The sequence below is a fragment of the Apodemus sylvaticus genome, chromosome 22 (assembly GCF_947179515.1).
Source record: "Apodemus sylvaticus chromosome 22, mApoSyl1.1, whole genome shotgun sequence".
Taxonomy (NCBI): domain Eukaryota; kingdom Metazoa; phylum Chordata; class Mammalia; order Rodentia; family Muridae; genus Apodemus; species Apodemus sylvaticus.
In genome coordinates, this window is record NC_067493.1 from 48,148,283 (window position 1) to 48,162,205 (window position 13,923).

General features: G+C 47.8%; 1 protein-coding gene across 1 annotated transcript in view; it reads left to right on the top strand.

Annotated features, from left to right (window-relative positions):
- Positions 1 to 457: 457 nt before the first annotated feature.
- The window catches only part of Rph3a (rabphilin 3A), a 40,596-nt gene continuing 27,130 nt past the window's right edge, over positions 458 to 13,923 (top strand). The window contains exons 1-3 of the mRNA XM_052168320.1: positions 458 to 516; positions 6,479 to 6,490; positions 13,023 to 13,169. Coding sequence (XP_052024280.1) covers positions 458 to 516; positions 6,479 to 6,490; positions 13,023 to 13,169 — 218 coding nt within the window. The remainder of the gene's footprint in view (positions 517 to 6,478; positions 6,491 to 13,022; positions 13,170 to 13,923) is intronic.

Sequence of the window (13,923 nt, forward strand, 5' to 3'; positions counted from 1 at the left end):
GGAGATGAATGTCAAAGACTGGGTGTCCCCATCGCCGTGCCCCACATGGGCATGGCCGGCACATCCTAGTGCCACAGCAAACCACTTGCACATAGCCAAGAGACATCCCAGAACCAAAGCTCCTCATTTGTCTTCAAGGACATATTTTCAATGGCCACCACCACCTCCTTAAAGTCCATAACACTCTCTCTGGACAGCACCGCTGTGAGGACACTTATCAGCAATGAACAGAAAGCACACTGCCCCATCTCTTGCTACTAGGTGGCTGTGATCCCCATGGGACTCTGCCCCTTAGGCATGCAAGGTTCTCCACACAGTGGAGACGCTGGGTCAAGCTCCCTTCCTCTTCTGTGTTCCCACATGGGTGGCCTAGAGTTGGGTCTCAAGAGATGAGAACGGCCTGGTGATTGGGTAACTGTCTTGGGTGGCTGTTTTCCAGGTGTGCCGGCCTTCCACCATGACTGACACTGTGGTGAACCGATGGATGTACCCTGGTGATGGCCCTCTGCAGTCAAAGTAAGTCTGGGGGCGGCTCTGGGAGTAGCTCTTCTGAGCTGGGCAATTCTGAGTATCTACACTTGAGAGAAGAAGCGCCATGGGTTGCTTCCCTTCCCTGGGCTAGGTGTGTGTGTGTGTGTGTGTGTGTGTGTGTGTTGGGTGCATGGGTGTACATACATATGTGGCTACACATGTGTATGCACATGCCCATGAGGCTCAAAGTTGACTTTGGATATCTTCCTTGATCATTCCCAACTCTATTGAGGCAGAGTCTCTTACTGAACTCAGTGCTCACTGGTTCTTGCTAGTTGGTCTAAGTCGCTTCTTTGGGAAGCCCATCTCTGGCTCCCAAGTGCTGAGATTAAAGTGACCCCCATGCCTGGCTTTCTGAACTGCAGGCCTCACACTTGTGTGAGAAGTGGTTACCCTGCAGGGCCAGCTCCCTAGCTTCCCATCCCTATGGTGGGTTTCATGGTATAAGTTGTCTCAGTTTTCCAGACTCTCCCCCCATTCCCTATTGTATCTCTAATCAGGAAATTACCATGGGTGTCTATGTTACCTACGTAGCTCCGTGGGCTCTGGTTAGAGACAGCCTCTCTGTCCTCTAAGCCTCAGTATGGTGGCTCTGTTGGATACAGTTTTGAAGACACCATCAAGTTAAAGTTCCTAGTTAGGGACATGGTTATTTTAATGACACAGGAGTATGTGTCACAGGGGTGGAGGGGGGGGGGCTGTTTGATGATGGCCACTGCTGGTCCAAAGAATGCAGAAGGCTTTTCTGTAATGTCTCCATCAGCTGCAAAGAGTAGCTTCCTTGATGAGGGGTGAGGACTACACTTATCTGTAGGCAGAAGGTCTAGTGTTTATAGATTGTTGCTAGAGATTCTGCTGGCTTAGCAAACTAGTGGCTGTAGATTCTCCCCCAATAACTGTAATTTCATTAGTACTGAGTAATTAGCTAGGTTTCCAGTACCAGGCATGGTTTCCCTCTTGTTGAGGTGGCTTTGTCCTCCGTCCAGTTTGGCGTGGTTTTTTGGCATCACTCTTGATCAGTTCATGTTTGCAGAACCATGTTGGTGAGCCCTTATGGGTGTAGCCTGTGACATCACTAGGAGATACAGTCTCACAGAAAACTGCCTGCTCCTCTGGTTCTTACAGCCTTTCTGTCCCCTCTTCCACAATGCTCCCTGAGCCTGAGGTGTGGGAGTGCTTTGTAGATGTGTCCATGGGCACTGGGCTCCATAATGCCTCATTTTGATAGGTTGCAATTTTCTAAACATACCAAGCTAGATAGAGAAAAGCCCATGAGATCTCAACCCTACCAAAAAAAAAAAAAATGCAGGCAACTGAGGATACTCAGTGGGGGAGGTGGTTCTCCCCAGGGAAGAACACATCATTTGGTTTTTCCGGCACTAAAAATCATTGTGGAAATATAAATAATGTAATATGTACTGAACACGTTATGCTTATTGCTGTGTGAGTGTGTGCATGTGTGTGTGCACGTATGTATGTGGGCACACGTGTGTGCAAGCAATAACAATTGATGAAAAAGAGGTCATGATTGTAAAGGAAAGTAGGAGAGTTTAGAGGGAGGAAAGGTAAGGGGAAATGTAATTAAAATACAATCTCAAAAATATCTATAATCCCACTCCCCAGAAAAAGAATTTAAAAAAATAATGCAGAAGAGATTTTCAACTAACGTCACTTCCTATTGAGCAGAAGACCTTTCTTGGTTATATGGCCACACCATCACATTTCTCCCCCTATTTACACAACACCCCATTGTTGTCTTTTTTAAAACTTGATTTACTAATAACACACCCACTTTTATTAAAGAAGAGATTGTCTTTCACTAGAGGATGTAGTAGATACTGTACTTTCCAGGAACACAAAAGGTAATTATAGGAATTAATCATATTTATTCTTTTTGCAACAATGTAGTTCTCATCTCCCTTATATTGTAGCAAAAGTGGGCTGCTGAAAGAGACCATTTTCAGAAGAAACTGTTACACATGGCTATAGGCTGCAGGAAAAATAGAGAACTAAAAGAAATACTGCCAGGATTACCTCCTCTAGACTGTAGCAAAACCAGGCAATTAAAAGTAACAATGTTGCAAGTTGAAGGAGACTCTAAGTAAAACCAGATAATTAGACGAAACAGTGTAAGTGTGCCTAGCTCGCTCTTACCCTCCCTAAGATTCCCAACTTGAGATATTTTAAGGCACACTTTTTCTTTAAACCACTCTGTTATATTTTTAGGACTTTGAAGTTATTTTGTTTTTGATGATTTCTTTCCATTATTTTTAGTATTTTCCTGGTCCTTTAAGTCTCCTGTGTTTTGATCAGTTTTTGTCTGTTTGCTGTGTGGTTTTGGTTTTGAGACAGGATCTTCCTACCTACTACAGGCTGGTCTTGAATACCTAATACTCCTGCCTCAGCTCCTTAAGTGCTGATGTTTTAGGTATGTCACAAATGTGGCCCAAGTCTTTGATGAGCTTGGAGTCTCTGTTTTCATGTCTTTGACCTCATAGTAACTTTACCCACAAATGATCACTTCTGACTCTGGGGTGTGCGGATCTCCCTTGGCACTTCTTCATAATCTATGTACAATTTCAGGACCTTTGCAAGCCAGTTACTGACCATGGCCATAACCCAAAATTAATTGATGTGAATTTACAATTACACTTTATTATATATATTATGATGAGTACTTAAAAATCAATCATGTTTAAATGACATTATGACAGGTTGATACTCTCTGCTACTGACTTATTATCCCTGGGTACTGTGAACACTATTAAGAGGGATGTCTCAGCATGTCCCCTGCTCTGAATGTGGTTCATGTTGGCATTCTAGTTAGTTACAGTGACTAAGTATTGCTAAGCAGGCCTTGATCATCCAAGTCTGCTGTTTACGATCCTAAAGATTGTCCCCTGCAGTGACATCATTCATAATGACAATAAATATAAATATTTGTAATTAATATTATTCTTAGACTCTGTAGCCCTGGTTGAATTGTGTGTCTGTGTGGGTATGTGGTAGCTGTGTACGCATGGATGCAGTACCCATGGAGGCCAGAAGAGGGCGCAAGAGCACCCTGGACCTGGAGTTCCAGATGTTTATGGGACTCCATGTCAGTTCTGGGAACTGAACCCTGGTCCCCTGCTCTCAAGCAGCCTGGTGCTCCTAACTACAGATCTCTCCTCCCCCATCTTTGTGTGTTTTTGATAGCAGGCCACTTACCTTCTTTCTATTAAACTTGCTACTCAGGTTAAATTCTTTTGTTACAGAATCTTGTAATTTCCCCCAGTCTGTGATTTCGGTTTTCCTTTTCATAACAAACTCTTCAGGAGGGAAAACATTTCACATTGTGTTGAAATCTGTTTTGTCCATTTGTTTTGAAATGAATTAGCTGAAGAGAAATTCCTTTCTTTCTAACAATCCCTGAGCTACCATTGACAGCACAGCTTAGGCGTTAGATGCAGCCCACCACACATGAAGCCCTTGAGCTATAATCCTAGCACTTGGGAGGTGGAGGCAGGAGCATCATAAATTCAGTTCATCCTCGGCTACTGGTGGAGTTTGGAGCGAGGTAGGCTATATGAGGCATCATCTTTAAAAACAAACAAATAAAAACCAAACAAACAAACAAAAAAACCCAAACTGACTTTAATTGGTTTGTTTAGGACTTGGTTAAATACTGGGAAGAGTTTTTTGATCCACTCATATGTTCTAAAACAAAATTCCTCCTTCTGGGACCTGGGTTATATTCACAGAACCCACGTGGCAACTCACAACCATCTGTAACTCTACTTCTAGGGGAGCCCAGGTGGCTCTCTTATGGGCCCACCATGCACCAGGCACGTATGTGGTGCACATACATACATGCAGGAAAAACACCTACACATATAAAATGAAAATAATAATAAAGACATTTAAAGTCCTCTATCTGTTTCCCCAGTCTACCTACAGCCTTCCCCTGTCCCCTGAGTTGTATCCTTTCATAGACACCACAGAGCGCTGGGTGACCCTCTCGGCAGGATGCCTTCTCAAGCAGTTACCTCAACGTCGTCGTGGATAAACTGACTTTATAGATAAGATTCCACTCTCCAAAAAGTGTGTCTCTGTGAGATAAATAGTTGCCCAGAGGGTGGATAGGGTAAACTATTTATTTTATAAGAAGCACCAGTTAATTAAAATCCCATCCATCAGAATTTACTTTCGTTGATAGGCAGCCAAACAATTTGCCTGGCAATTAAATCAGAATTACTCTAGCAGTCTGGATGTGGTTTCGTTAACCACCCCTGTACTCCCATGATGCACCTGGGTGCTCTGAACATACCCTTTCCTTACTGTTCCATTTCCTCCAGCCATTATCAAAAGATGGCTGAACTGCAGCCATGGCACACACTGTTGAGCTTTGCATGACAGCGCGACATAGGAGGAACGTGATGTTCACACCTTCCTCTGGGTGAGGAAGAATTGACTCTTCATCGCCTATTGCCCTAACTAAAGAGAATGCTGGCTTTTGCAATGTCCTGAAACCCTTCTAGCTCAGCATCCTGGGACCTAGCAAGCCTGTCTGCAGACTCCAGTGTATTGTGGGAAAGAATGCATGCACCTGTTCGTGCCAGAGCTGGAGCACAGTGAGGATGCTCAGAGAGACGCTGATGCCTCCAGACAGCTGGCCTGGCAGACAGTGCCAGGGATGTGAAGTGGAAACCAAGGTTCAAAGACAGGTTGCCACCTGCCTGGGGTTGCAAAATGTGGGTCTCCTTTCTAAAATAGACAGGCTTTCACCTCTACACAGGGCAGTACTTGTAGTCTGCTGTTCAGGAATTGTGAACAGGATCCACACCGTTTGAAATATGTACTTCTGTGTACACACAGCCCAAGTTGAGGAAAATCAGACTTTCATTGAATGACTTCCCTTAGTGTTGCATAAAAACATTATTTAAATATATAAATGGATCAGGCATGTAGCTCAGCTGGTAGAGTGCTTGCCCAGGATACACAAGGCCCTGGGTTCAAATCCCAGAGCTGAGTAAATATGGTGTGTGCACACCTGTAACCCCAGAATTGAGTAGGTAGAGGCAGAAAGATTAGGGGTTCAAGGCGTCCTTGACTGAATGCTATGTGTATTCACATGAGTCTCTGTCTCAGGCTAGGGAACAAGGAGGGGGGTGGGGAGGGGGCTGCTCTGTGTAGTTTTGTTAGTGAATTGCCCTCCTTGGTCTCTATTTTACCGATGCCATTGTGTAGGCCTACCCAGAGGTGGCCATGGTTTAGCTGTGGCATCCCATCACCTGAGAAGCTGAGGCAGAGGGATTGCTTTAAAGTTAAGGCAATCTGAGGTACATTTGAGACCTTGCCTCAAAGCAAATGAATGAAATATAATGAACATGGGGGGAGAAGAAAGGGGAAGAGAGGAAGAAGGAGGAGGAAGAGGAGGAGGAGAACAAGGAGGAGGAAGAGGAGGAGAAAACTGAAAGTAGGCCATCAGAATTCAAACTATAACATTGTATCTGAACAATGTGGATGTGACTGAAGGATTTCTTTTTTAAAAAGTTTTATGCCGGGTGGTGGTGGCGCATGCCTTTAATCCCACCACTTGGGAGGCAGAGGCAGGTGGATTTCTGAGTTCGAGTCCAGCCTGGTCTACAGAGTGAGTTCCAGGACAGCCAGGGCTACACAGAGAAACCATCTCAAAAGACTAAACCAAAAAGAAAATTATTTTGAATTATGTGTGTATGCGTATGTCTCTGTATGTATATGAATATGCAGTACCTGAAGCAGCCAGAAGAGGGCAGCACTTCCGGAGCTGGAGCTATAGGCTGCTGCGATCAGGCTGGCAGGGATGCTGGGAACTGAACTCTGGTCCCCTTTAAAGTACACACTCGTAGCTGCTGCCTCTGGGCCCTGAGAATTCTTAGCTAACCTCTTGTTTTCTCTTTCTCTCCCCTTGCTTGGCGTGCCCCAGTGACAAAGAACAGTAAGTATTTCACACCATTTCCATTTTCTTAGAAGTTGAGTTTTGCTGCTTTTCCTGATGGGCTGTGAGGGAGGGGATGGATGAGCTCATTTTACATAGATATGCAAAAAAATGTGTGTGTGTCCAGGGAGGAAGCCCCATCTTGGTAGGAGATGGGGTGTGTTCCCGAGGCAAGCCCACAGACCATCCCAGGTAGTGTTTGGGACCTTGGGTGACAGCCCTATGTCTGTCCCTACAGTTTTGCTAGACCCATACCTCCAGCCAGTGCTATTCAGACCAAAGCTGTGGCCTTTGGGGCAGCGCTGTCGGGTAGTCTAGGCCACTCCTCCCAGCGGACTCTCCTGGCGGTCTCCTTGACTCCTGAGCAATGCGCCCTCAGTACCCAGTGTCTGGTTTCACTTGTTGCATTTGTGCATTGAATTAGATTCATGGCAGATTGGATGTTGGGTTGCCAGGCAGCTCCATCCTCTGTGACAGACACATGCAGACACTGTAGTGCGACATCGTCACCCTTAAATGGTGCTAACTTGCCATCACTGTGACCTTATGCATCTTCTGCCTGTCCTTCCCTATCAGTGGTTGGAGGGGCCTTCACATGTAAACAGTATAGCACCAGAAGTTACATGGAGATGCCAATCATCACCTAGATTTCCTGTTGGTGGTTGAAGTGGGGGAGCAAACAGGTTTGAATATTTCCATTAGTCTTTTCCTTCTCAAATAATCCTTAACCTCAGGATCCTCTGAAGAATTGCTAGGCACAGATAATGTCTATTGAGAGACCCCAGCCTCCTCTCTCTGCTCTGGGCCTCAGTTTATCCACATGCACAATGGGAACACGTGGGCACTCTGTGGTCTCTGTCGTTGGCTGGTGGGACCCTGGTCAGGCAAGCTTTGCTTTTTATAAAATCATGGAATTGTTATTGAGACAAGACAGGGAGTGGGGTTGGAGAGATGTCAGGTTAAGGATGGGTGAGATTTCCCAGCTGAGGGGGACGGTGGTGTGTGTCGCCTCACGGGGAATCTAGACTGAAGTGGTGTACATGCATGTGTGCTACGAAGTGGAAGGGAACTGTGGCGTGGGGAGCATGCTCAGGGATGAGCAGGGAGGAAGGGTGATTGATGCAGAACACATCAATCTGATGTGATTTCACTGATTCAGAAGGGAGGGCTGTCTGGGGAGAGAAAGGGGTCAGTAGGAGGAAAGATGGGGTAGGGAGAGCAGCCGGGAAAAGCGTCAAGACAGTGAAGTTATAATCACATGGGAACACTGCAGTGAAACCCACTGCTTTGTGCGCTAACTTAACAATTTAATATCTATGTATTACATGTCTGTGCATCATGTATATATAGGAACATGTGGAGGTCAGAGGAGAGGGCGTTATATCGCCTGAAACTAGAGGTATGGGTGGTGGCGAGCAGCTGTTTGGATGCTGAGAACTGAACCTTGGTTTTTTTGCAAGAGCAGCTAGAGCTGAGTCATCTCTCCAGCCCCTTAAACAATTTTAAAACAAACAAACAAACAAACAAAGCAAGCACAGATTGGACATCACATGGTCATGACGCTACAGTGTCTCAAAGCTCATAGAAGCTTCCTGGTAACAAAGGTTGGAAGGAAGAGAGTTTGTTCTCTTTCCTTTCCCTCCTATTTCTCCTATCTCTCCCTCCCTCTCTCCCTCCCTCCATCCTTCTCTTTCTTTCCTCTCCCCCTCCTATTCCTTCTTTCTTCCCTTCCTTTATTAAAGAACTTAGTCAGGTGGTGGTGGCACAAACCCAGCACTCAGGAGGCAGATGCAGGTGGATCTCCGTGAGTTCTAATCAAGCCTGTCCTACAGAATGAGTTCTAGGACATCCAGGGCTACATAGTGAGACTCCCGTCTCAAGAAAAAGAAAATTACCAAGTACCTACTGTATACCATCGCCATGTTAAGCACCAGAGACATTGCATAGCCCAAGTATGAGTGATGTCTACAAACAACCCATATTCAATGAATATATGCTCTCCCATATAAAGAACATATAACTGTGGGACCCTGAGGAATATTATGTAGTCCAGACTTGGGGACCATGACAGGAGAGCTTTCCAGAGATAGAGGGCTCTAAGGGGGGGCAGGTAAGGATTAGGCATCCTGTGAAGGAGACAGATCCAGAGGAGAAGTGGCTTCAGGCAGAATCTGCGTGTAAAGGAGCACAGAATTTCAGGGGTTATGAGGGGGCAGATGGCTTGCTTTTGAGGACAGTGGTGACCACGGCATCCCTCTGCATCCGCTTTGGTGTCACCAGGGTGAAGTCCATGCTGAGGGTCCTTGCAGATCATGGGTGAAAATGTCTCTCAACACAGCCTTCCTGGTTCCTTCCTTAAAAATCTCCCCACTGATCTGCAAAGATGCCCTTCAGACATCTGCATCCCAGACAAGGGAGGGAGGGAAGGAGGGAGGGAGGGAAGGAGAGAGGGAGGGAAGGACCCCAGTATCCCAACTGCACTTCCAACATCCCATACCTCAGCAGGGGTGGGGGAGAGTCGTCAAGTATTAATAGAGACATCTGGCAGCCACGTGACCATTGTGTACATGATGTGAATGCAGGTGGGTTGGGCGAGGTAAGCTGTCCTCTGTGTGCTTCAGAGACAGACACAGGTGTCACTTTCAGTAGGGTTCACTCATCTCCTGTTGTCTAGAACCCCTGCTGCGAGCTTTGGTGGTAGCGACCTTCTACTTTTAAGGACAGATGTGGCAGGGTCTGTTTCTGTGACTCCCTGACCATGCCACTTCTAGCTTACATCCATCCCCATCCCTTCCCCCAGTGTCCTACATCCAGGAACTGAACAAGCGATGGTGATGATCTTTCTGTTTCCTTTAGCCCTGGAGTTTTCTTTGAATAATATTTTATTCAAGAGGCAAATATTTGAGAGTCCTGGGAAGATAGCTAGGTAGACCTTTCATGGCCGAGGGTATCCACTATGAACTTGATACAGCTACGACTTAAAATACCACTAATCTGTAAAGGGAGGGAGGGAGTCCCATGGGTGCCCTGACCTTTTCCCTCTTGGCTAGTGTATCAGCTAGCTTCTGCCGTGTGACAAAACGTCTTACACCGTCTTACCGCGCTTACCATCTCAGGGGTCCCCATCTGCAGATGTCCCTGCTAGCCCACTGAAGTAAACACCCTATCCTCAAGTTCTTGCCCCTTAATCTCAGGCTGGCTCCCCTAAACCTGCTTTCTCTGAGGACACAGCCGGCAGCGGTGGGATGGGCCCTCCGGGGCACTTCCTGGATGGGACATGATTCTATGTGTAACTTGTCCCATGGATGACAGTGCTTCTGTCTCCAGCACTGGCTTTTAGCAAGATCCTTGATGGGGTGCTTGCCCGGCACGCACGAGGCCCTGGGTTCGATCCCCAGCACCTCACACACTGGGTATGATAGGCCACACAGTAACTCAGCACTCAGGAGGTAGAAGCAGGAAGATCAGAAACTCAAGGTCATGCTCAACTATGTAGAAAGTTCAAGACCAGCCTGGGATGCCTCAGACCCTGTTAAGAAAGTAAGCCGCAAAAATCCAAATCCTCCAACTGAGAACTTAGCAGTGGATCCTGGTTTTAAGGACACTTAATTGGAATCCTGTTGGACAGGCCCCACTTTGTTGTACCAAGGCCCCCACGTCCACTAGGCTTCATAACCCAGGGGCCCCTTCTGTTCCCAGGGAGGAAAGGGGCTTGGTTGAAAAGCCTGGCTCATTTCCCATGCTTGCTTTCCAAATGAAAATGTGTAATCCACAGGAGGCCTGTGGGCTCCCACTGAGACCCAAGGGGACATTTCCAAACACCAGCTGAGCCTTGTGTCAACTACACATTCTAGAGAGAATACAGAAGAAGGATTCAGAGGGAGTGGCAACTTCCAGCCTGGGGGGGATGTCTGGGCACTGCAGGAAGGGCCAGGAGCCTCTGTGATATTCTCAAATAGGGGGAAGATACCTCAGGCTGGCCTCTCTTCTAGTGCCCTCTCTTTCTTTCCTCCCTTCCCCAACTCTCAGCTCACCTCTGAGATCTTGGCACAGCCTGGAGGGACCTAAGGTTTCCTACATTTAGGAGTCCTTCCTTGGAATTTTACAAAAATTCCTAAGAAATTGGCCAATATCAGGGTACCCCAAAGCCTGACATGAGACTAAGTGAATGCAGACTTCGAACCCCCAGTGTCCCCAGGATCCTAGGAACCTTTCGCCTTCCGGGACAGCTCCCTGTGGTGCCTAGACTTGGGGGTGGGGCATGACTTGCTTCAATCCCCCGTGGACCACTAATAGAAGGAGACTTTAGCATCTTTTTTGTTCATAAGAGACTGGGTTCTGGTCAAGGTCTCTGTGTACCTGTGTTCTCAGATACTGATCTGAGCACCAGGGCACAATAGTGATTAGGTCCTTGCAGCTTCGTGGGGGATGGGAACGAGCAGTTATTTAAGGATGGCTTCAGCTGGAGACGAAATGGGATGGAGAATTTGAGCCCGGGCAGCAGGAGATGGTGTGCTGTTGCTCCTTTGTCAGTGCTCAGAGGAAGGGAGGGCTTCTGGCATGGTGGAGGGGTCTAGTGGGAGGCGCACGGTGGCAGGGCGGGCACAGTGGGCATGGTGGGCATTTGTGGCAGGCGTGGCGCATGGGGAGGGCATGTTGGGGAGGGGCAGGGCAAGGGCAAATGTCCTGAGGCAGAAGCAGGCTTTGGGTGATCGGGTTGAGTAAAGCGGTCAGAGTAGCTTGGACTCAGTGACTGGAGAGCGGAGACTGTCAGCCATGGGTCTGGGAGGGACCTACCAAGGTAGGAAGAAAGCACATTGGGCTTTTCATTACCAAGGTGGAATTCACAGACATTAGCACAAAGTATCTTAAAGAGTTGATTCCAGCAACATCTAGTGCATTCACAGCGTGTGCGACTGTCACTTCTGCCTAGTCCTGAGCTTCACTGTTAATTTGGTGCCACTGGAGTGTCCCAGCTATTCCGGTAGTGGATCACCCAAGGCACCTGCTCCAGAACACACCTGTTTCCAGATCATATTTCCTTCCTTCCCTCCCTCACAAGACTTCCCCCAGGGCATCTGCTTCCTTTCCTTCTAACTTCTCTGATCTCCAGAAGTAACCTGCTAAGACAGAAAATGGAGGAGGGGAAGGAAGAGGAGAAAGAGGGAAGGAGAAGAGGGAGAAGGAGAAGAAAGGAGAACAGAAACTAGGTTTTACCAAGTCAAAAAGTAATTGCATGTCCCCCATGCCATCAGAGCTAAAGTGACCCCCAAGCTGGTGGCTCATGTGTCCTGGGATTCAGGGTTTTCTCAAATCTGAATTTCTGAGATAACAAGAAAAGTTTGAGAGCTGCTGGGATGGGACAGGGGCAGGGGTTGGGGGGCAGGGGTTGGGGGGCAGGGGTTGGGGGGCAGGGGTTAGGGGGCAGGGGTTGGGGGGCAGGGGTTGGGAGGCAGGAGTATCTCAGCCTGTGTCATGAATAGCACAGAGGAAGAGGGCAGGCAGTGCTTTCCAGGAACACAGTGCTAAGTGCTCCCAGCAGGTCCTCCATCCACACCACCTCAGCCTCCTACCAGGAAAGGGGGTGAGGGCAGGGATGCTGTGGGGACTGAAGTTGGGGAGCTTCAGTTCTGCTCCATCTGTGTTTCTTGTTTAAAGGGGGACGAAGGAGGCTGGGGGCATAGCTCAGCTGAGGGAGTGCCTGCCCAGCATGTGTAAAACCCAGGGCTTGATCCCACGACCACACAAACTGGGTATCCGAGCACTTGACAACAAGGCAAATTAGGAGTTCACAGTCAGCCTGTGCTGCATAGCTAGATCAAGACCAGCCTGTGCTGTATGAGACACTGTCTCAGAAGGGGTGGGGCAGGTGAAATGCACAGAGAAGAACCCCAAGTGTTTCCCAAGTCTTCAATGGCTGGAGACCTGGTAATTTATCCTTACAAAGATGTGCCTACAAACCCCATTTAACAACTGGTTTAAATTTACAAAGAACTTTCTCCCCTCACGCACCTACCCTGTAATGGCAGTGTCTAGCAGTCACCCATGTGCTTAGAACATAAAGCAAGGAGAACCAGTGGTTCACAGTTCTCCTCGGCCTCATAGGGAGCTTGAGGCCACTATGAGTTACATGAGCTCGTATACCCCATATATCCCAAACAGAATGTCTTTGGGTCAGGTCATCCCTGGGTTCACCTGGCCTGACTCTGTCCCCTGCCGCTATGTGTGTATATGTGTGAATGGGTAGAAAGGGTTTAGGGTCTTTCTGGAAGTATCTTGGTTTCTAACTCTTGTTCACGTGTGTGGTCCAGGGCACTTACTGAGTTGCGCGAGAGAGGAATAAGGAAATGATACAATGTTGATACATTGTTCAGATAGAGCAGCTGGGGGCTCACAGGACTCATTCCGCCCAGGGTCTCTGGGCCAGTGAGACTCCCTGCAGAAGTTCAGCCGTGGTTTTGCAGATTCCTGGGTACCTGTCCTGACCGCTGGGATTTCCAACCTGCCTTATGCCTTCTCCTTTGCCTTGCAGGCTGCAGGCAGGATGGTCCGTCCATCCTGGAGCACAGACTGACAGGCAGAGGAAGCAGGAGGAACTGACAGATGAAGAGAAGGAGATTATCAACCGGGTGATCGCTCGGGCAGAGAAGATGGAAGCCATGGAACAGGAGCGCATTGGGTAGGCGCCCCCTGATCATGACAGGTTGTATATGTGTATCAAAGCAACAGTGTGCCTCCTATAAATATGTGAAGCAGAATATACAAGAATACACCCCAGAGTAAGCTATTAAGCCAATCATTCTCAACCTTCCTGACGCTTTGACCCTTTAACATAGTTCCTCGTGTTCTGGTGATCCCCAGCCATAAAATTATTTTAATGGCCACTTTAGCTGTAATTTTGCTACTGTGATGAAAAATAATTTATCTTCCAATGATCTTAGGCAACCCCCGTGAAAGTGTTGTTTGACCCCCAAAGAGGCCACAGCGAACAGGTTGAGAACTGCCGCTATGGAGTTACCCTGGCAACAGGCGCATGGCAGGCAGGCATCATGTGGTGGCAGCTGGGGTGGACCCAGGGTAGGGACCCACACTCTGGGCTTAGAGAGGATGGAGTTCATTAGTGGAACCAGAGTACAAGAGTTTACCTCCCTGAGCCTGGTCTGCCTCAGATTCCTCATGTGAAAAATGGAGATGACATTCTTTGGTGACTAGATATCCACATGATAGCACACATTCAGCAAATGGTAGCCATCCAATGGACCGTTGAGCTTTTTTTTCCCTTTGGTCTGTGCCTGTGCTGGGATGCTCCGGTTTGGCAAGCTCTGGAGTCCCAGCAGCCCCTGGCTTCCCCGGAAGAAGAGTTGAGAGGCTTCCAGGAACCCTGGGCCAATTTGGGGCTGGCAGAATAGACCTTTGCTGAGCTGGAGTGTTTT